Source organism: Eulemur rufifrons, chromosome 2 (assembly GCF_041146395.1).
Source record: "Eulemur rufifrons isolate Redbay chromosome 2, OSU_ERuf_1, whole genome shotgun sequence".
NCBI classification, from domain to species: Eukaryota; Metazoa; Chordata; class Mammalia; order Primates; family Lemuridae; genus Eulemur; species Eulemur rufifrons.
This window is the reverse complement of record NC_090984.1, coordinates 66,332,782-66,353,585: the sequence shown is the minus strand read 5'-3', so window position 1 is coordinate 66,353,585 and position 20,804 is coordinate 66,332,782. Positions and strand designations below refer to the sequence as shown.

The 20,804-nt window shown below is 35.7% G+C and overlaps 1 protein-coding gene across 1 annotated transcript in view; it reads right to left on the bottom strand.

Moving 5' to 3' along the window:
• Positions 1 to 20,804, bottom strand: part of G2E3 (G2/M-phase specific E3 ubiquitin protein ligase) — a 59,263-nt gene that overhangs the window by 2,203 nt on the left and 36,256 nt on the right. The window contains exons 9-13 of the mRNA XM_069463965.1: positions 19,803 to 19,927; positions 19,591 to 19,720; positions 16,813 to 17,120; positions 12,251 to 12,432; positions 8,397 to 8,569 (exon numbers count right to left, since the gene is read on the bottom strand). Of these exons, the coding sequence (XP_069320066.1) occupies positions 8,397 to 8,569; positions 12,251 to 12,432; positions 16,813 to 17,120; positions 19,591 to 19,720; positions 19,803 to 19,927 (918 nt within the window). The remainder of the gene's footprint in view (positions 1 to 8,396; positions 8,570 to 12,250; positions 12,433 to 16,812; positions 17,121 to 19,590; positions 19,721 to 19,802; positions 19,928 to 20,804) is intronic.

The following is a 20,804-nucleotide window of genomic DNA, read 5'->3' as shown; positions in this document are numbered from 1 at the left end:
CTCAAACTCCTGGGCTCAAGCAATCCTCTCACCTCAGCCTGGGGAGTAGCTGGGACGACAGGTGCACACTACCATGCCTAGCCACTTTTCTTTTTTTTTTTTTTTTTTTTTGTAGAAACGGCGTCTTGCTATATTGCCCGACCTAGTTACAAACTCCTGGCCTCAAGTGATCCTCCTGGCTCAGCTTCCCAAAGTGCTGGTATTAAAGGCATAAGCCACTGTGCCCAGCCCAAATGGATAATTTTTAAATGCACATTTTCACTAAATAAGAAAGAGCAGAGATACCATTTTTGCCTATCAGACTGACTTTCTGAATTCCCTACCCACCTTTTCAAATACCCTGCTATACTGATTTAAGTGCCTTTTCTATTGACTCTTTCTCAAGAGGACTTAAACATGTTGCTATGATTTAATGCTTTTTTCCCCTCTAAAAATTCATGTTGAAACTTATGTAACAGTATTGGAAGGTGTGGCCTTTTGGAGATAATTGAGTCATAAGGATTCTGCCCTTAGGAATTGGACTGTCCATAAGAATTTGCCCCTTTTTGTCCTTCCACCTTCTGCCATGTGAGGACATAATGTTCCTCCCCTCCAGAAGACACAGCATCAAGGTGCCATCTTGGAAGCAGAAAGCAGCCCTCAAGAGACACCAAACTTGCTCACGCCTTGATCTTGGGGCTTCCCAGCCGCTTGAACTGTGAGAAAATAAATTTCTGTTCTTTATAAACTATCCAGTCTCAGGTAGTCTGTTATAGCAGCACAAAACAGGACTAACACATGTGCTTATCTTTTCCAATTTACAATAAGGAAAAAAAACCCACTTTACTCAATCCCATCTGTTTTCCTTCCTAGACAACCTACTTGAAAGCCTTATCTATATTCACTGACAAAAATTTCCTAGTTACTTTTCCTCCATTCCTGTCCACATCTCAGGATGCCCTAAGTTCATGAATGACCTCCTTCTATGGCACCAGTCTCCTGGTTACCTCCCGATTCTCTGGCCAGAGCTTTTCAGTCCTGCTCACAGGTTTCTTCTTTCTTTAACTTGCTTAACACGTTGCTGTTTGTTCCTTGTAGATCTGTACAAGGCCATCTTCTCTCTTTTATATAAATTGGACAATTTTACCATCTTCCAAGGCTTTATTTAATAAGTTTATGCTCATAACTATAAAATCTATTATCTCTAGCCTATAAATATATCCAACAGACTACTGGGTACCATATGGATGATTCCAAGCACCCAAACTTATTAAGTCCAAAAGGAAGGAAATCACCTTACAAACAAAATATGAACCTTGAATGAGAGTAAATGGCCTCCTTATCCATCAAGTTTATATAATGAAAGTCATCCTTAACCCTTCCCTCTTCCATTCCTAACTACCAAGTCCTACAAATGTCCTTTTCTGAAATCCCTTTTATTTGCTCATTTCTCCACATACCACTGCTACCACCCTATTATAAACCACCCGCAATGGAACTGTATCCTGGGTGTGCAAATCTCCAAGTCCATTTTCCACGCTGTGCCAGAAATAAACCTCAATACTGTCATTCACCCTGAGCTAAGTTGAATGGTGGCCCTCAAAAATATACGTCCAAATCCTATTCCCTAGAACCTGTGAACTTGACCTTATTTGGAAAAAGGGCATTTGCAGATGTAATCATGTTAAAGGATCTTCAGATGAGACCATCCTACCTAGATTCTGGATTCATTCTTTATCCAATGAAAAGTATCTTTATAAGAGAGACACATACAGAGACACATACAGAGGGAAAGGCCATGTGATATAGAGTCAGACACTGAAGTAATGCAACCACAAGTAAAGTAACAGCTGGAGCCACTATAAGCTGGAAGAAGCAAAGGATCAATTCTCCCCTTAAATACCAAGAAAGAGCGAAGACCTGCCAAGTCTTCGATTTTGGACTTCTGACCTCCAGAACTGTGAGAGAATAAATTTCTGTTGTTTTAAGCCAGTCAGTTTGTGATAATTTTTATGGTAGCCACAGGAAACTAATACCCATCCTGTCTGTGAAACAAAGTCCATATTCCTTACCATGGTTTCTAAGGCCCTTTGGTTTTTTCCCAGCTTTCAACTTTCACCTTCTGCTTACCTTTGAAGCAAATTTCAACCAAATTAAAGTCTGCCTTTATAAAATTTACCTTTAATTATGAAATATTTCAAGCTTTATGTAAAAGGGCAGAAAATAACAGAAAACCAACTATCAAACAATTTTAAAAGATAACTTTTTGTTATCTTTTTGTTTATATTTTTTAAAGAAAAATATTCTATTCACTTGGCTACATCCTACCTAATCATCATTTCCCCTTTTCTTTCCAAAGAAACTACTATTTGAAAATATTTATCAACTGTACATAAATTTATAATACAGTCTGCATTTCATATGAGTCTCTCTCTCTGTATATACCCCTAATAGCTAGTATTACTCTACCTGTTTTGGAACTCTCTATAAAAGTATCATATTGCATATTTATTTTTCTATAACTTGCTTTGGGAGTAATTTTTACTTATTGTAACTGTTAATGTATTAGGAAACTATTTCCATCACTTTATTTTGGGCAACTACACTACCTTTTAAAAATGCTTTTTTACTCCTTCTTAATTTTTGTATTAACTGATTTTGCAAAATCTCAATTCACCTTGTTTTAAGTTCTTATTTTTAATAGTTCCCTCTCCTCAAAATTTTAATAGGCATTTATAAAATGTGAAGTGCACCGATGTACTTATCTTCTTCCTGAAGAATATAAAAACCTTAGAACATTTATAATTCTAATATTTTTTATACTACTTAAAAATTATTTTAGTTTCTTCTTGTATTATATCCCCCCAATTAGACATTAATTTTTTTGTACAGTGTTTATTCTTGTTTACTAATTTTGTTACTATTCCTCTTCACTTGCAAAACTCCCTGCTAGAATCCTTTTCTTCTTGTATCCAGTAACCTTGCTAAACTCTTTACAGAATAATTTCTTGCACTGCATTATGTAAACAATTACATAGACTACAAGTGCCTTTTTTAGTTCTTCCAATCCTTAATAACGTTCACTAATTCATTTAGTCTTGTTCTGCTAGGACCTCCAGCATATTGTTGAATAGAAAGGGCTAACTGTGCACAACCTAAGCTTGTCTTAATCTTAAGGGGAATGTCTATAACATTTCACCATTAAGAATAATGTTTGCTGAATGTTCAGAAGATACTCTTAATCAATAAATACATTTTAAAATTATATATAAATGTTTAAATGTGGCTGGTCCAAAGATAGTGAGCTATTTCAATTGATTATTTACAGTCAGTTACAGACTGAATTCCTTATTCTACTCTTTCCCCCTTCTCACTACTGTACTTGACTAGTCTTAAAAAAAATTTTTTTTAAAAGTTATTAGGCTCAGACTGTAGAAATTTCCCTACACAGCTGCTGGGTATTTGCTTTTCTCTGGTACTGTACAAGTAAAGCAAGACCAATTACTTTGTTAATTTCTCCGTTTCAGACTGGGGTCCAGACAGAACTCTTAAAACAAGTTTGGGGCAAGCTGAGAGTTTTGATTTTTTCACATGATATCCTTGTTATTTCTGACATCTGTGGGACTCTCATAAGCTCAGATATTTTGCTTCATAATGTTTTTATCTTTTATATAAAAGAAGGGATACTTTCCAATCTCTTTTCTCTTGCCTCTTCATCTTGATATGTGTAATTTCTATTTATCATTAAAGTTTTAATTTAAACACCACTTACACAGGGAAACCTTTACTGACCTCTAGGGTACTTATATTTAAAAAAACCAAAAATCAGAAATGAATGACATTAAATTCTCTTTCATAACAATGAGAAAAACCCATCTATAGATAGATAAATTACTGGGGGGGGCGGGGGGAAACACTGTGTACATCTAGCTCATTAAAAGATGCATTTCAAATAAAAATTTTAACAACTATATCCAAGTTTATAATATATTTGGATTGTTTTGTATACTAATTATCATTATAAATGATAATACTATCCATTAAAATATTTTACTACTTAAAGAGTCTTATGGTCAGAGAATATATGGGTACATTTAAAAGTTACATAACAATGTTAAACTGCAATATTGACAATATATTGAAAATCATATCCTTTGTAAATTTAAGATTATAATGCTATGTTATATTTTAATTTAGAAAAGTGCTGGGGACACCCTAAATGTCCATCAATAGGGAACTGGTTGGAAAAAACAATGATATATCCAAACAATGGAGTTCTGTATAGCTCTAAAAAAAGTGACGGATATGTCTATTTACTACCATGGAGTGATCTACAGAATATATTGTCAAGTGAAAGACAAGAAGAAAAAAGGAGTGGATGGCATGTTAATATTTATCTAATAGAAGAAATGAATATGCACTGCTGTGGTTTAAATGCTCCCCCACCCAAAAAAAACCCCTCATGTTGAAATTTAATTGCCAATGTAACAATATTGAGAGGTAGGTCCTTTAAGCAGCAATTAGGTTATGAGGGCTCTGCCCTCATGAAAGGATGAATGCCATTATTGCCAAAGTGGGCTCCTGACAAAAAGGTTGAATTCAACTTGATTTTTCCCCTCTTTATCTTGTGTGCTTGCTTGCCCTTCAGCCATGTTATAATGCAGCAAGAAGGCCTTCCCCAAAAGCCAGAACCATGCCCTTGGACTTCTCAGCCTCCAGAACTGTGAAAAATAAATTTCTTTTCTTTATAAATTACCCAATCTCAGGTATTTTGTTATAGCAGCATAAAATGGACTGAAACAGAAAATTGGTACTAAGAAGTGGGGTTGTTGCTACAGCAAATACCTGAAAAGGTAGAGGGAACTTTGGAACAGGATAATGGGTAGTGGCTGGAAAAAACTGGAAGTGCAGGCCAGAAAAAGCCTGTATTGCCATGAATGAAGCATTAAGGGTGATTCTGGTGAGGACTAAGAAGAGGAAAGCTGTAGGGAGAAGGGAGAATCGAAATCTTCCTAGAGATTACTTAAGTGGTCATGATTGGATTTTGGTAAAATATGGATAGTAAAGCCATCCCGATGCAGTCTTAAAAGACAGAAATGAGGAACCAAGTATGGAAAGTTAGAGTAAAGGCCATTTCCAAAAGTAGCAAACACATTGCTGAATTGTGTCCATGTTCTAGGACTCTATGGAAGGCAGAACTTAAGAGTGATAGGGTATCTGGCAGAATAAATAACTAAGCGGTACAGCATTCAGGATGCTGGGTGGCTACTTTTATCCAAAGAGGAAAGAAATGATTTAAGGATGGACTTTATAATGAAAAGAGAAGCACAATGGAAAAATTTAGAAAATTTGCAGCCTGGCCATGTAAAGAGTGAAAAAGTGAGTTCAGAAGAGAATACTAAGGGTGTGGCCAAGCAACTAACTATTTGCTAGAAATTACCATGGACAGAAGGGAGCCAAGTAATATACATCAACACAATGGGAGAAAGACCCTGAAAGTATTTCAGAGATCTCTGAGGCTGCCCCTTCCATCACAGGCCCAGAGCTCTAGAACCGCAGAATGGTTTTGGGAGATGAGATCAGGGTGCCCTCCATTGGCCATCTCATGCCTTGGAGGTGTCCATGTGGTGCTAATTCTTTAGGCATACAGAATGTAAGAGTATAGGGCCAGGACTACTTCCACCTAGATTTCAAAGGATGTCAGAGATAGCCTGGGGGCTCAGGCAGAAGCTTAACACAAGGGTGGAATTGTCACAGAGAGTCCCTACTAGTGTACTGCCTAGTGGAACTATGGGAGTGGGACAGCCCCTGAGATCTCAAAACTGTAGGGCCACCAAAATGCAACTCCAGCTTGAGAGAGGCTAAGACTCCAACCTGAGAGCTGAAGCAAGGACTGAGTCCAGCAAAGCCCTAGGGGCTCAACCCCTGCCCCAGTGTGCCCAGGATATGGGAAATGGAATCAAACGAGATTATTCTGGAGCTGAAGATTTAATGTTTTTTTCCCCTGTTGAGTTTTGAACTTGCTTACAACCAGTTCCCCTTTTCTATGTGCCTATTCCTCCCTTTTAGAATGGGAATGTCTATCCTATGCCTGTCTTCATCCTTGTATTTTGGAAGTAGCTAACTTGTTTTGATTTCACAGGGTAACAGCTAGTGGGAATTTGCCTCAGGATGAATTTTCCCAGAATCTCACCCATATCTGATTTAGATGAGACTCTGTACTTTTGGGGCTACTGACATGAAATGAATGTATTTTGTATGTGAGGACATGAGTTTGGGGGGAGGAGCAAGGGTGGAATGGTATGGTTTGAATATCTCCTCCAAACCTCATGTTGAAATTTAATGGCCAACATAATGGTATTGGGAGATGGGACCTTTAAGAGAGATTAGGTTATGGGGGCTCTGCCCTTATGAATGGATTAATGCATCATGAGAGTACATTAGTTATTGCAGGAGTGGGCTCCTGATAAAAAGGATGAGTTCAGCCATTTCTAAATTTCCAATTTCTCTGCCTTGTGTGCTCACTTGCTCTTCCACAATGTTATGACACAACTAGAAGGCTCTCACCAGATGTTGGGCAGCATGCCATTGGGCTTCCTAGCATCTATCACAGAACTGAGAGAAATAAATTTCTTTCGTTTATAAATTACCCAGTCTCAGGTATTCTGTTATAGCAGCACAAAATGGACTAAAACACAGACATACACATATATCTATCTGTTACCATTAAAAAGAAAAGTAATTGAAAGATAAGCCACGGAAAGATGTCAAAGTGGTTACCTCATAAGGGGATGGAAGATGGACATGGTAAGAATGAAACCTACATATTTTTGAATATACTTTATATCATAGAGCTAAGTCCTTTCAATATAGTCCTATGGATATGAATTTGGAACTATGCAAATACTTTGCATAGTTTTAAAATAAAATGAAATTTTAATAAAAATTAATCACTAAAAATAATGAAAAGTATGCCCATTTAGTAGTATAACACAGAGACTATTCCTAGTGACTTATAAGTATAGTAATTTGACAGTACAGCCTTAGAACAAAAAGAAAAATAAATTTTAATATGTTTTTAGTAATATTATATGTTCTTAATGATATTAATATTGTTGATCTAGAATTGCTGTTTATAAAATCTGGAATAAATCAAGTGAATAATTACCTCATCCTCTAATTCTCCAGTACTTTGAGAATTGGAATTTTCAACATGAGACAAAGAAAAAGTTAAGTAAAAATTATGTAGTAATGAATTTGAAGTGTCAGTATAAACTCATGATACATTTTATCTTAAAAAAATCAAAACCAAAATCAAAAAAAAAAAAGCAAAACCCCTATATTTTCTAGGTTGGGACCACTGAAAAGGGATACAATGATCAACCTGGCAAAAATGAGCACCCCTAACATCCAGACTGTGGATACCACTTCCCGTAAAAAAAAGGGGTTCCTTTGACCAGAATGTATAAAATGAGTCTGAAACACCTTGTCATATCATATAGCAAGAAAGCTCTCAAAGATCATTAAGGTTCATATCAAAAGAAACATAAAGAGGCTTATATTGGCCAAAAAGACAATATAAATTTTAGTAAGAATAACAACTATGATGGTTTTAAACACATCAAGTATATTTAAATCTGTGGGTTAATAACAGTAAAGTCTTTTTAATAAAATTGAATTAATCATGTTTGAGATGATATAGTATCTGGTATTTGCTTGAAAATAATACTGGAGTCAATAACAAGGGTAAGGTATAGATGAACAAGACTGGCACAGGTTAATAATTATTAGATCTGGGTGGTGATTATATAGGCAGGAGGATGGCTTTGAGTCCAGGAGTCTGTGGCTGCAGTGAGCTATGATGATGCCACTGCAGTTCAGTCTGGGGTAGAGAGAACAGAGTCAGACAGTGTCTCAAAAAAAAAAAAAAAAAAAGAAGAGTGTGCGGTAATACTTTTAAGTTGTCGAACTTAAAAGATATTGGCACAAAAAGTTTGAAGACCAGTGTTCTAAACTAAAGAAGAACAAGAATCACATCTACCTTGTCAAAGAATGGTCAGTATTTACATTATCTAGCAGATGACAAGTGTTCAATAGTTATTAAATGAATGAACAGAGAAAGAATAGTTGGCTCACGTGGTAAGAGTTTTTAAAATAATATTTTTAGAAAAATAATTATAAATTGATGTAATTATTACTTCTACGAAATCATCACACATTTATGCAATTCTGTATAGAATGTTCAGAATAGTAATCATCCTAAAGAGGTGTATTTTAAAGTACTAATTTTAAGTAGCATTTTAATTTTTTCCTGAGATAAACATTTATATTTATTACCAAATATACCTCACAATATAAGACAATGAAGCACTTTAAACATGTAATTTGAGTGAATCTTTCACACATAAACAACTTACCTTTCAAAGGGTGCTTGGACTCTCTTAATTACATGGTATACAAGTATGTCTTTTACCAACATGGGTTTATCACTTAATGTTGTTGTAAGTCTGAGACATCCAATAAACTCTAGGTAGTTATAGCATTCATTTATTACTGACTTTAAGTCAGCCATATTTGTTGCAGTATTTATCTGTAATGAAGGAGAAAATATACCCACTTTAATCACTTACTTGTGAGTGACATTTACATTTCATATGACATGTATTATCTTATATTCAATTTCTGAGTACATCAGCGTGGAGTGAAAGAATACCAAGAAATATTTTTCTAGATTATCTGATAATACAGTTCAACAAATATTGTATATTTCTGCCTTCAGGAAATCTAGAGCATAATGCCACTTTATTACAGGAAATTATTTATATAAAAGGATACAACTGACAGAAAAGTTATATAGCACTAGAGAGGCAAGGCAGATGACCTGAGATTTCGTAAAAGAGAAAGAGTAACAGCTGAGAATTAAAAGATGGATAGAATTTTATCAAAACAATATGTCAGTAAATAGCATAAACAAAGAAATACTTGACCATTTATATGCCAGACACTTTCATATAGGTTAGCTCTTAAAGAAAGGTCCAGAGGGAGAAAGGTAGAAATAGGAGGCACTCAATAATCTATTAATGGAAAATTTACTTGCTATTTTTTTCCCAAAACATTCTTCTCACAGAGATTTACATGATTCCCTCATTCATTTCAAATCTCTGCCGAAATCTCAGAAGTTTTTCATGACTACTCTGTTCAAAATACTATCTTTACACTCTGTCAGACTAACAATAGTTGGGTATCAAACCAAAACATTGTCTCATCCCCCAAAACCGTGAGTACATTGCCAATCTTCCTGCAGCTAAGTGTGGCTATGGGACTAACATTCATTCAAGGGGATGTAAATAGAAGCAATGTCTCAAAAATTTGCCTGATCTCTACTTCCACTTTCTCCCTTAAGAGCAAGAATCAACCATGTGGATGAAGACAATATCCTAAATGATTACACAACAATGAGAGGAAGGAACCCATTCCTTAGATGATTTTGTACATCACAACTGTATTTTTAAAATAGGGACCATTTCTGTAAAGGGCTATGTAGTATTTTATGCTTTTGGAATCATCTGGTGTCTGTCACACTTACTCAACTCTGCCACTGTAGTGTGAAAGCAGTCAGACACATAATAAATAGGCATGACTGTGTTCCAATAAACCATTTTTTATTTATTTATTTTTTTTTTTTGAGACAGAGTCTCACTCTGCCTGGGGGTGGGGTGCCGTGGCGTCAGCCTTGCTCACAGAAACCTCCAACTCCTGGGCTCAAGCGATGCTCCTGCCTCAGCCTCCCAAGTAGCTGGGACTACAGGCATGTGCCACCATGCCCGGCTAATTTTTTCTACATATATGTTTAGTTGGCCAGATAATTTCTTTCTATTTTTAGTAGAGATGAGGTCTCGCTCTTGCTCAGGCTGGTCTTGAACTCCTGACCCTGAGCGATCCTCCCACCTCGGCCTCCCAGAGTGCTGGGATTACAGGCGTGAGCCACCGCGCCCGGCCCAATAAACCATTTTAAAAAGAGGCAGCAGGGCCAGACTTAGGCCATAATTTGCCACCTACCCTAAAATCTATACAACAGATTTTAGAGAGCAATAAACATCTGCCTTTTTTGAGCCACTTTTTGGGTCTACTTGATACAGAAGCGTAGCTTAACCCTTAACTTATATAAACCCCAACCATTATTGATTTCCTTTCTTTTATTGTTATGTTTATCTTTATAATACATTGTTCTACAAGATAGTATGTTATATTTATTTATCTTCTGTGTTCCCTCTAAAATGTAAATTCTAAGAAATTAGGGTCTTTGGTTCACTATTCCATCTTCACTGATAAAACATATGGGGTACATAGTATTTGTTGATTAAATGAATGAACAAACAGTGGATAGGAAGTACAGAGACTGGAGTAGATAAAACCACCAAGAGAGTCAGGTACTAAATGCTCTGAGGAAGAGCTTAAATTTGTTTAATAGGCAATGAGATGAGAAGCCATTGAGGATTCCCAAGGAAGAAAGCAATGTGGTCAAAACTGCACTTTTGGAAGAATATTCTTCAATAAGAATATTATTTATAGAATAACAACCTAATTGTTAAGCCTAGATAAAATTCGAGTTTGGTATAGCAGGCACACTAGAATTAAGAAGGAAAGATTGAAGATAAGCCACTCTTAGAGACAGCCAACTTGACATCCAACTGGAAAATGGAAGAATAAAAATGATTCTTTCTCCAGGATGGCTTGGAAACAAGCAAACAGGCAAAAAAAAAAAAAAACTGGGGAAAAAATTACTTTTGTCTTAAACATATTAGTTTCAATGTGCTAGCAAGATCCAGATCTTTTTTTTTTCTTTTTTTTTTTTTTAAAACTTCTTCCACTTTGGCCAGAGCAAGACCCATATCTTATCTGCATATAAAAGTCTGGGGACTCAAAAATATATGTCTATAAATCATTCAAGAAGGGCTATGGGAGATAAAAGCTTTCCGAGGAATATAGAATGAGGATTGTTAAGACAACACTGAAAATCCCCAAAGTTTCAGGGACAAGGAGTAGTATTAAACAAAACAGTAAGTAGTAGCCAAAAATAGGAGGGAGTACAATATTAAATAAAATGTAGAGAGGAATTCTAAGAAGGTAGTAATTGCAGAAGTCAGAGAAGATGAAAAATTAGAAAAGAAATGTCTTTGGATACGTAGATCCCTGGATACAAGCTCTGAACTAGCTAACCTGAGAGCGGTGGTGGGAAGAGAAGATTATAAGAAGTTAAGAAATAAATAGGAAATTAGAAGTGGAGACAATGGAGTTAAAGCACTTTTTTGGCAAAGAGGACAAAAGGGAAAATAAAGAGTTGGGTCAATTTAAAATATGATTTTAGAATGAACAGTCTTGGGGCAAATAAACAGAATTGTTATAACAACTCACACCTCAATAATGCTTACTTTGTGGTTTAGAAACTTAGACCTAATAAGATTAACTAACATGCCCAAAGTCACACAGCATATAGCAGTTATTAGAGTTGGCATTAAAACTAAAATGTGACTTCTGAGCCTATGTTTTTAGTCATTAAACCATACTACCTATTGAGACAATAGATAGAATATGCTTAAGCAGAAAGTAGGTTAAGGAGGAAAAGTTAAATGGCTTCCATTGCCTCAATTAGTTTCTGTATCAGTAACATACAGGCAATACTTATCTCCTAGAGCATTATAATAAATGTACATGTGACATGTGCAGTACAGGGTCAGGTATAAGCGCTCAATAAATGGTAACTATTTTTAGGTGGGAGCATTGAGTCCCCCCCCCACTTGTTTCCACATGGAAGAAACTCAGCCTGGACTTTCCACTGATCACTCATATCTCCCTGTAGGAGGAAAGATAAATATTCTGATGATCCAAACAAATCCTTCCACTCTTCAGGTCCACTTGACTGCAAGAAAGTGCACTTTTATCTACTTTCTAACATCCAATAAGGAACCTGTCTCATATTGCCTCTGGCAAGGTAGATAAATCCATCTAGTTCTGAGGAGTGTTAGCAAGCCATTTTGATCACAAATCTAAGTCACCTTATCCAACTGGTTTTACCAACGTTAAACTTGGCACGTTAGTCTCTGACTTTTATGTGTCTCTCTTAACTAGTTTTGAACTCTACTAATAAACAGAATATTGTATGTTGACAACCTTTACTCTACAGAGAGTATTATTATTCTATTGCAGATCATTTATATTAAAATATACCTAGAATGTAGTCTATATTTCAATAAACAGGTACATTTCTTACCCTGATTATAATCTGTGCCACATCAAAGTCTGAAACATCGTCTAAAATTGGTTCGGTATTTTCTGGTCCATAAACAAGGCAGTTAAACAACGTTTTAGAAAAGAAACCAGGTGAAGGACCACCATGAACCAAAGAAATGGCAAGCATTTTGCCAGCTTCATAGTAAAGATTCTCTTTCAGAGCTGTAAATACAGATGAAAATACATCGAATACACTTCTTTTATTATTATAAGATAACCATCATTTTTACTGAATACATATGTAAAAAATTAATCAAAAAATCTAGCATTAAATATAAAATAACAATTCTTAGCAGCTACTATCAAGTAGAAAATATAGACCTCACCTAAAATATACAAAAATATATTTTTTTCTGAATATAAAGTAATAACCTATTATAGAAAAATTTAATACAGAAAATCTTACAACAAAATAAAACAAAACACCTATAATCCTAACACCATAATAACTATTGTAAGCACTTTGGTATACAGACACGTATTATATAATGACATTTTGGCCAATGAAGGACCAGACTGAATATACAAACGTAGTCCCTAAGATTATAATGAACCTGAAAAATTCCTATCACTTAGCCTAGTGATATCACAACCATCATAATATCATAGTGCTATGCATTACTTTTTCTATGTTGAAGTACACAAATACTTCCTATTATGTTACAATTGCCTGTAGTATTCAGTGTAGTAACATGCTATACAGATTTGTAGCCTGGGAGCAATAGGCTATACCATAGAGCCTAGGCGTGTAGTAGGGTACACCATCCAGGTTTGTGTAAGCACATCTTTGCACAATGATCAAATTGCCTCATGACTCATTTCTCAGAATGTATTCACACCATTAAGGGATGCACGATTGTATCTGTATCAGTATGTGTATATAAATGTGCATATAAGTAACTTGACTTCTGCTTTTTTCCACTTACTATATTGTAAACTTTTCCTTATACTATTCAAAATCTACAGTTAATGAATTCACCGATACTAACTTATAGATATACTATAATGCAAATCATCCCCCTATACCTGGCTATACTGGCTAAGTGACAGTTTCAATTATATCAGATTATGTTACAATCAACATCTGTTTACATATTCTCATTTATATGTATTTGATTATTTAATTAGGACAGATTTCCTACATAATTAATGGATCAAAGGACATAAACATTTTTAAGGTTCTTGATCTATATTGCTAAATCATTTTCCCAAAAGGCACAAATTTACTCCCAACAGTATATGCTATTTTACCATGTTCTCACAGCTTTACATATTTTTTAAATTATCATTTAAAAAGTTTTAGCAACTTTGGTGTGCCAAAAAGACAATCATACAAATTTTTCTTTCATTTTTTCTATTAATTGTTGAAAGTGATTTGTCAATAAGTAACATTAACAATATCTGAACTTATAATAAAATCTCTTCAACAATAACCTTATAATCTACATATTGGTAGCCACATTTTACAGATGAAGAAACTGAGATCCAGAGAGCATAAGTAGTTAAGAATGTAGGAGCAACCTTACCCGTCCGGCCTTCTGGAGCTGGACTGACGGGGGACAGCCACCTCTGAGGGGACTCTAGGGCAGCACCGGGAGGTGAGGTGAAGTTAGGGTGGTGATGATTGGACTATTACCAAGATTACTAAAATTACTGAGATTACCGGCTGATTACCAAGAGGCAAGCCATTTAAACTTTCTGAACCTCAGTTTTCTCATTTGTATAATGGGCACAAGAATCCTGGTCTGTCTTCCTGTCGGGATTATTGGAAGACTGATCCTTTTATGGATTTGTTCTGGCTTGCAAAAAAAAATTTCTTAACTCATTCACCCACTTGGGTTATTTGTTCCCTTGGAGCCGACAGATTTAGTGTAATTGATTGAATCCATTCTGATTTTTCTCCCCCATAAGTATTTTTAGAAAAAGGTGAATGTTTTTAGAAAAAGGTGAATATTTTTAGAAAAAAGTGACAAAGCATTTTTGTAGCCAGTCCATTTTTCAGAACTAGACAGAAGTTTCTAGAACTGAAAAATTCCTTAAGGATCACCTGCTTCATAAGGAAACTGTGGCCCTGGTGCTTGAGGGGAATAGTCTCACAGGAAGTCAGTGGCCAAGAGGAAATTCAGGTCTCCTGGGGACTTTCATGATGGTACTAGCCACAACCTCATGTATGTATATACCTTTCCCAGCTAAGGACAGCAGTATTTGCTTTAAATCAGGGACGTGTTAATAACATTTTGTCTAGAAATAACAAAGTGATTCCAGCAAATCATGCTCATGTTGAGGAGGGGTGCTTATGCAACAGCCAGCAAAAGGACTTTTCTATACTACCACCACCCTAAAAAGTAAAAAACCAAAAAAGAAACAAATCAAAAAGCCAACCAGAGGTCAAAGGTGCCTCGACAAGTAGGTGGCAAAGGACAAGGAAGTGTTTTTTTTTTTTTGATGCATGCATCTTTGATGGCAAAAAGGGTAATTATTTACTTTTAAAGTCATTTTAGGTATGAAATGTAGGAAAGTTTTAAAGAAAAACATTTAATCATTTAAGAAAGTTAAAATTTAAGGACCTGCAATTTTTTATTTTTTTAGAGACTGGGTGTTGCTCTATAGCCTATGCTGGAGTACAGTAGTGTGCCTAGCTAATTTTTTAATTTTTGGTAGAGACTGGGTCTTGCTATGTTGCCCATGCTGGTCTCAAACTCCTGTCCTCAAATGATCCTTCTGGCCTCCCAAAATGCTGAGATTAGGACTGTGCCAGGCCAGGAGTCTGCAATTGATTCAATTTTCCTGTCTTTATTCCTGTTTAATGCTCATCCCTAACATAAACTGGCAACAGTATATGAAGTATTTTCATATTCACTTTAAACAACCCTGTGAGGGGGATGGGGCAGGGACTACCATGAGAGGGTCAAGAAGACAACTTTTGGTTGCTCACAACAGTAGGCTGAGGGACAGACAACATTCTCTTTGGGGAAATGCATGACTCTGAGGGAAGCTGTCCTATGATCTGCTTGCTAGAGAAGGCACCACATCTCATCATGCAAAATCAACAAACATTTATACACTCAAAATTGGAGAAATCAGCTGATGTATTTAGGGATAACGTCACAGAGATGGCTTGGAGCTTAGTTTTGAAATAGTAAAATTTAGAGGAGTCACCAATGGGGACCTAATGTTATTGTGGAAAAGTTCAAGGGGGGAAAATGTGTGGCATGTTTGTGGGAGAGTGAGTAAACTAGTCTGGCCTAAAGAGCTCAAGAAGAAGAATTGAAAGTAAATCTAGAGATAAATGCTGGGGCCCTGAAAGCAGTCCATGCTAAGGAGCCTTAGTAGCAATAGGGAACTGGAAGACTTCAGTGAAAGGAATAATGTGATCAACCGCTGCTTAGGAGGCTCATCTGGTCCCTGTGTGCAGGGTAGGTAGGGCAGAGGCTGTGGGGAGAGACATCCAGGAATGGCATGAGGAAGGTCTGGGCAGGGCAGTGGTGTGGAGCTGAGTGGGGAGCATTGATGGGAAAGTGGGTCCCAACAGGGAAGTGATTAACGTGGTGACTGACTAGAGATGGAGGCTGAGAAAGAGGCAGGGGAAAAAGATGAGGTGGTAAGTCATGAATCTGTCAAACTGCCAGAGCTACTAGTTTGGGCGCTCTGGGGAGCTCAGGTGATTGCTAAGAGACAAAAGAAGATTTAGAAGATGTCCAGGAAGTAGTTAGAAGTTTGCACAGGAGAGCAGTAGGGGGGGGGGGGGGGGGGGAGAAGAATATAAAGCTACTGAAGTAGATGTGTATAAACTTGAATTCAGATTTTGTGACTTAAATTCATATATTCTCCACTGTACCAAAGCTGCCTTGAGTTAACAATACTGATTACTTGAAGGTTTTTTTTCTTTAAAGGAATTTAGAATTAAAGAGTATGAACTGTATATAGTAAAAATAAAGCTTTAGGTAATGGTGAGGAACTTCTGGAGAAAATATAGGAGGAAATTCAAATGGAATGAAACGTCTTCTCATTCTCTTTCAAATTTCCTATTGTAATAAAAATGGTATAAAAGCTCCTAAAAGAGAACGACCAATAGTAAAGACAGAAAAGTATTGTATACATAATTGTGTAAAAAAATTCTTACAAACAAAAGTACATTGACATGTGGACCAGAATATAAAAATCCTATGTTGTTAAAAAAAAAAAAGTCAACTGCAAATTCCAAATATATGAACACAAAAGAGTTCAAACAATCTCCTCCATTTGGCTAGTTTATTCAAGTGAAATTAGAGTGAATACAAAGTAAGTATAACTTACACTTAATTATGGAATCACTTTAAGGGAGATAGTGCTAGAAAGAAAGTCTAGGTATTCTTAAAAATTGTTTCACCATAAAATTTACTTTTCAAAATATCACTCCCCGCCCCCTTTTCCTGTGATTCTATCTGTCGTTTAACAAAGTGAATTATATATTTAGACCACAGGTATTGAATATCAATTCTAACCAGCTATTTCTTCTTTTATATAAGTGATAGTATACACAAGAATATATAAAATCATTACCTTGAGAATTTAGAGATAAGTTCTTTGACAAGGACCCTTCAAACAATGATGAGTTCTCAAGATGTTGCATTAAGAGACTTAGAAATTCTTGCTTTGATCCAGGATGCTCTCTTCCAAAGTTGTCATTTTCATTAACATATGCTACTTCAATTGCATATGAAGGATTAAAGTTTTGATTTCTGAATCCATCTAAGGCACTATTCCAGATATTGGCTTTGTTGATATACAATCTTTTAGTTTTTTTTTTAATTTGGAATCCTAACTCTATCAGTATAGTCGAAATGTCTCTTCTAAATTTGCTGCTTTGCCTATAAAACATGAATTTAAAAACAGAGGTAAGTACTTTAAAGCACTTTGCAAAACAGCAGTTAGGTAACCAATAAAAAAAGAAGATGGCCGGGCGCGGTGGCTCACGCCTGTAATCCTAGCACTCTGGGAGGCCGAGGCGGGTGGATTGCTCGAGGTCAGGAGTTCGAGACCAGCCTGAGCAAGAGCGAGACCCCGTCTCTACTAAAAATAGAAAGAAATTATATGGACAACTAAAAATCTATATAGAAAAAATTAGCCGGGCATGGTGGTGCATGCCTGTAGTCCCAGCTACTCGGGAGGCTGAGGCAGTAGGATCGCTTAAGCCGAGGAGTCTGAGGTTGCTGTGAGCTAAGCTGACGCCACAGCACTCACTCTAGCCTGGGCAACAAAGTGAGACTCTGTCTCAACAAAAAAAAAAAAAAAAAAAAAAAAGAAGAAAAAAAAAAAGATTGTAAGGATATTCTTCCCCAACTTCCACCCAAAAGCAACACAATGGTTGCTACTGGAACCAAAAACCTTTATTTGACAACCTGAGTTTTAAATTCTTAATTCCTTACCTCAGTCTTCTACCAAATTAGAATCATTTATAAGAATGTTGTCAGATGATCATCTCAAATTTGACCAATCAGTGGATTCAGGTTTAAGAATCAGAAGCTCAAACTCTCACCTTCCTGGCCAACAACTAAAACATAAACTTGCTTACTTTTAGCTTATTTCATACCTCACTATATCCTTTTTTAAAAAAGCAAATGTAATCGCTGCTTACTATATGAGAAAGAGAGATTATACGATGTATTTTTAAACATAAAGTTATAATTAACAGTAGAGCTCATATTTTAAACAAATTCACAATCCCTTAAATAGTACCTTTTAGTCTAGACCAGTAAGTCTCAAAGTGTGGTCCCAGACCAGCAGTAGCAGCATCACCTGGGAACTTGTTAGAAATGCAAATTATTAAGCCCCACAGCACATCTACAGAATCACAATCTCTGGGCATGAGGCCCAGCAATCTATGTTTTAACAATCCAGCTGATTGTACGGACTAGCTCAAAAAACAAACAAACAAAACAAAACAAAACAAAACACTCCCTGCCTTAGTTTCTTCATCTGTAACTGGAATTAATGTACTCAAAATAATCTCATTTTAGGCAATGCTCACAGATCCTCTTTCTATACCAAGTATGATTTGTCACATTTCAAGACATTATAATGCCTCAGAGGAAGCCAGGCTTATGCTATTTCTGTATTCATACAATCCCCTCTTCATTAATCCAAGTTCAATAAAAACCAAAGTCCTTTGGAGATAATTCTTCAGAAAATACAACTTGTTATAGGAGGTTGATTCCTTGCTCCTGCCTGGATAAGTGGAAATGCTGATGCTATCTTCTAGAATTTGACTGCATATTAAAGCAGGAGCAAGGAGTCATGCTTCCCTGATGTAACATCTTTGGAATCCCAACTATTAAAATTATTTAAAAATAATGCACACACCTTTTTGACACTAAAAGTATTATAACAATATTTATAACACATTTTTTCAGTTACACACAAGTGGCACACTAAAACAGCAATTTTTTACTTTTTGAAGGGTACTAAATATCCACCTGTCTGCAAATCCAGTTATCAAATATTTTCACAAAATTTCTCTTTTCCATCTTCTAAGTTTTTAAACTTAGAAGTGAAACTATTTAGTGAAACTTTTTGGACAAGAAAGTACTTTAACATGCTTAGCTAATAATTCTACTTTTCTACTTTTGCCCTATTGGGTAAAGCAAGGCTCTAACAATGCTTTTCTAAAGCTACATAAATTTAAAAATCCTAAGTAAAATAGAACAAATACCTGACGCATTATAAAGATAGAACTCCAGTCTTGTTTAAATGTTTATGATTTTGAAAGTTATTTATTTTTCTATCTTATGGAGATAGTTAATAACTAATGTGATAATACTTATAAATATACCTTAAACTTTCTAAAGGGAAGAGCTGACAGTGACAATAAATAGATTAAGCAAACAATGATTAAATAACATCAAAAAATAAACCATCTCTATATTAACCAGGATTCCATTCTTATAACAAAGTCATATGGTATGCTTGATATTTTAATTTCCTGTCTTACTCTATAATCAACATTTTGAGCATATTTTCAGATCAGTGTTTTTCAAACTATCTTGAAAATTATCTTTAATAACAGATTTTACATCATGACTCAGTACACAATAAGATTTCACATACATTCTTCCGACACTCAATACAATCTGATATTTTGTATTCTATTCTATCCCATTTCATATTGTTTTTTTAATGCTGGTTGCAATAATTTCATGATCAAATGTTGAGTCCCGCAGCTTGAAAAACACTCTTTCAGACTACTGTATGATCAGTTAATATTCTAAGTGTATACAGCATTTCCTGTCATAATTTTTTCCAAATAGATTTTTATGTTTTTCTCCAATTCAAAATACACACCTTAGTAGATCTTTACTCTGGGTTCCAGGTGACTGTCTGGGTAATTTAGGTGATGACTCTTCCAATAAACAATCAGTAATTCCCACATTAGAATTGGGTAATGCATGTTTTTTGGCTTTTTGGAAATCTCCTACAGATTTAAATTCCAATGTTAATAGAAATACAGTTAAAAATGTAAATAAACACCTTTATTCAAAATTACAAAATATTACCTGAATTGTAGATAATACTTCTACATTCCAAACACTCCCAATTTTGTTCCCATGATTGTAGCGAGGAACAGGCTAAATGTGTTCCACTAGAACCACAACACTGACAACGCTTTATTTCCCATTTGCTGAGGACATAAAGAAAAGTAGATGTTTACATTTTGGTATTAGTCTAGTTTCAAACACCACCTCTGCTACACACACACAACCAATCCTTTTACCAAAGGAAATTAATCAGATTATCTGCTCCTCTAAATATACTCTAATTTGATGTAAAAACCTAAACTAATAATACCACCATATACACCCACAAGCACGTACACAAAGGATACAAAACATCAGAAAGAATTCTTAAAAGGGAGAAAAAAATTTTCCTTTCTACTTGGAGATAACTATGCTTGTAAGGATATTATTGCTGTGTCGACATGTCTGATATGGAAGAAGCTTTCAGTAAATTTCAATGTGAGTAATATTTACTAAAATAAACTTGTTTAGACACCTAAGGTATTGTGTAGCTGAACAGGATCCAGACTTCCTACATGGCTCATATTCATATTCTTTGTCACCCGTTCCCCCCTTCCATGTTTCCCCACTGTGTTATGTGATATATGACAGTCCATATTTCCTATTTTTTATATGGATATGGGTGTGGGTTGTGGTGTGGGGCTCTGTCCTCTTTGTGTGAGTATGAGTACATCCTCTTTGTATAGAAATGGATATAGCTCCCAAAGTGCATGGAAGTGTGGGTGGCAAGAGAGGAATCCAGATACCCTCCTCACCACATAGATATGCGTGTATCAATCCCTCTGTGTGGGTATGGGTGTGTTGGTGTGTATCCTCTATGTGTGTGTCTTCCCCACTCCCCCAGATAGTTCTGCCCACTGATAATGAGAAGGAAGAAAGCAGCTAACATGAGTGCTTATTGTGCACCAGGCCCAGTTCTCACTCTTTACATTAAAAGTTTAAGCCTTACAATTTTAGAAGGTAGAAGTTAAAACTTCAAAC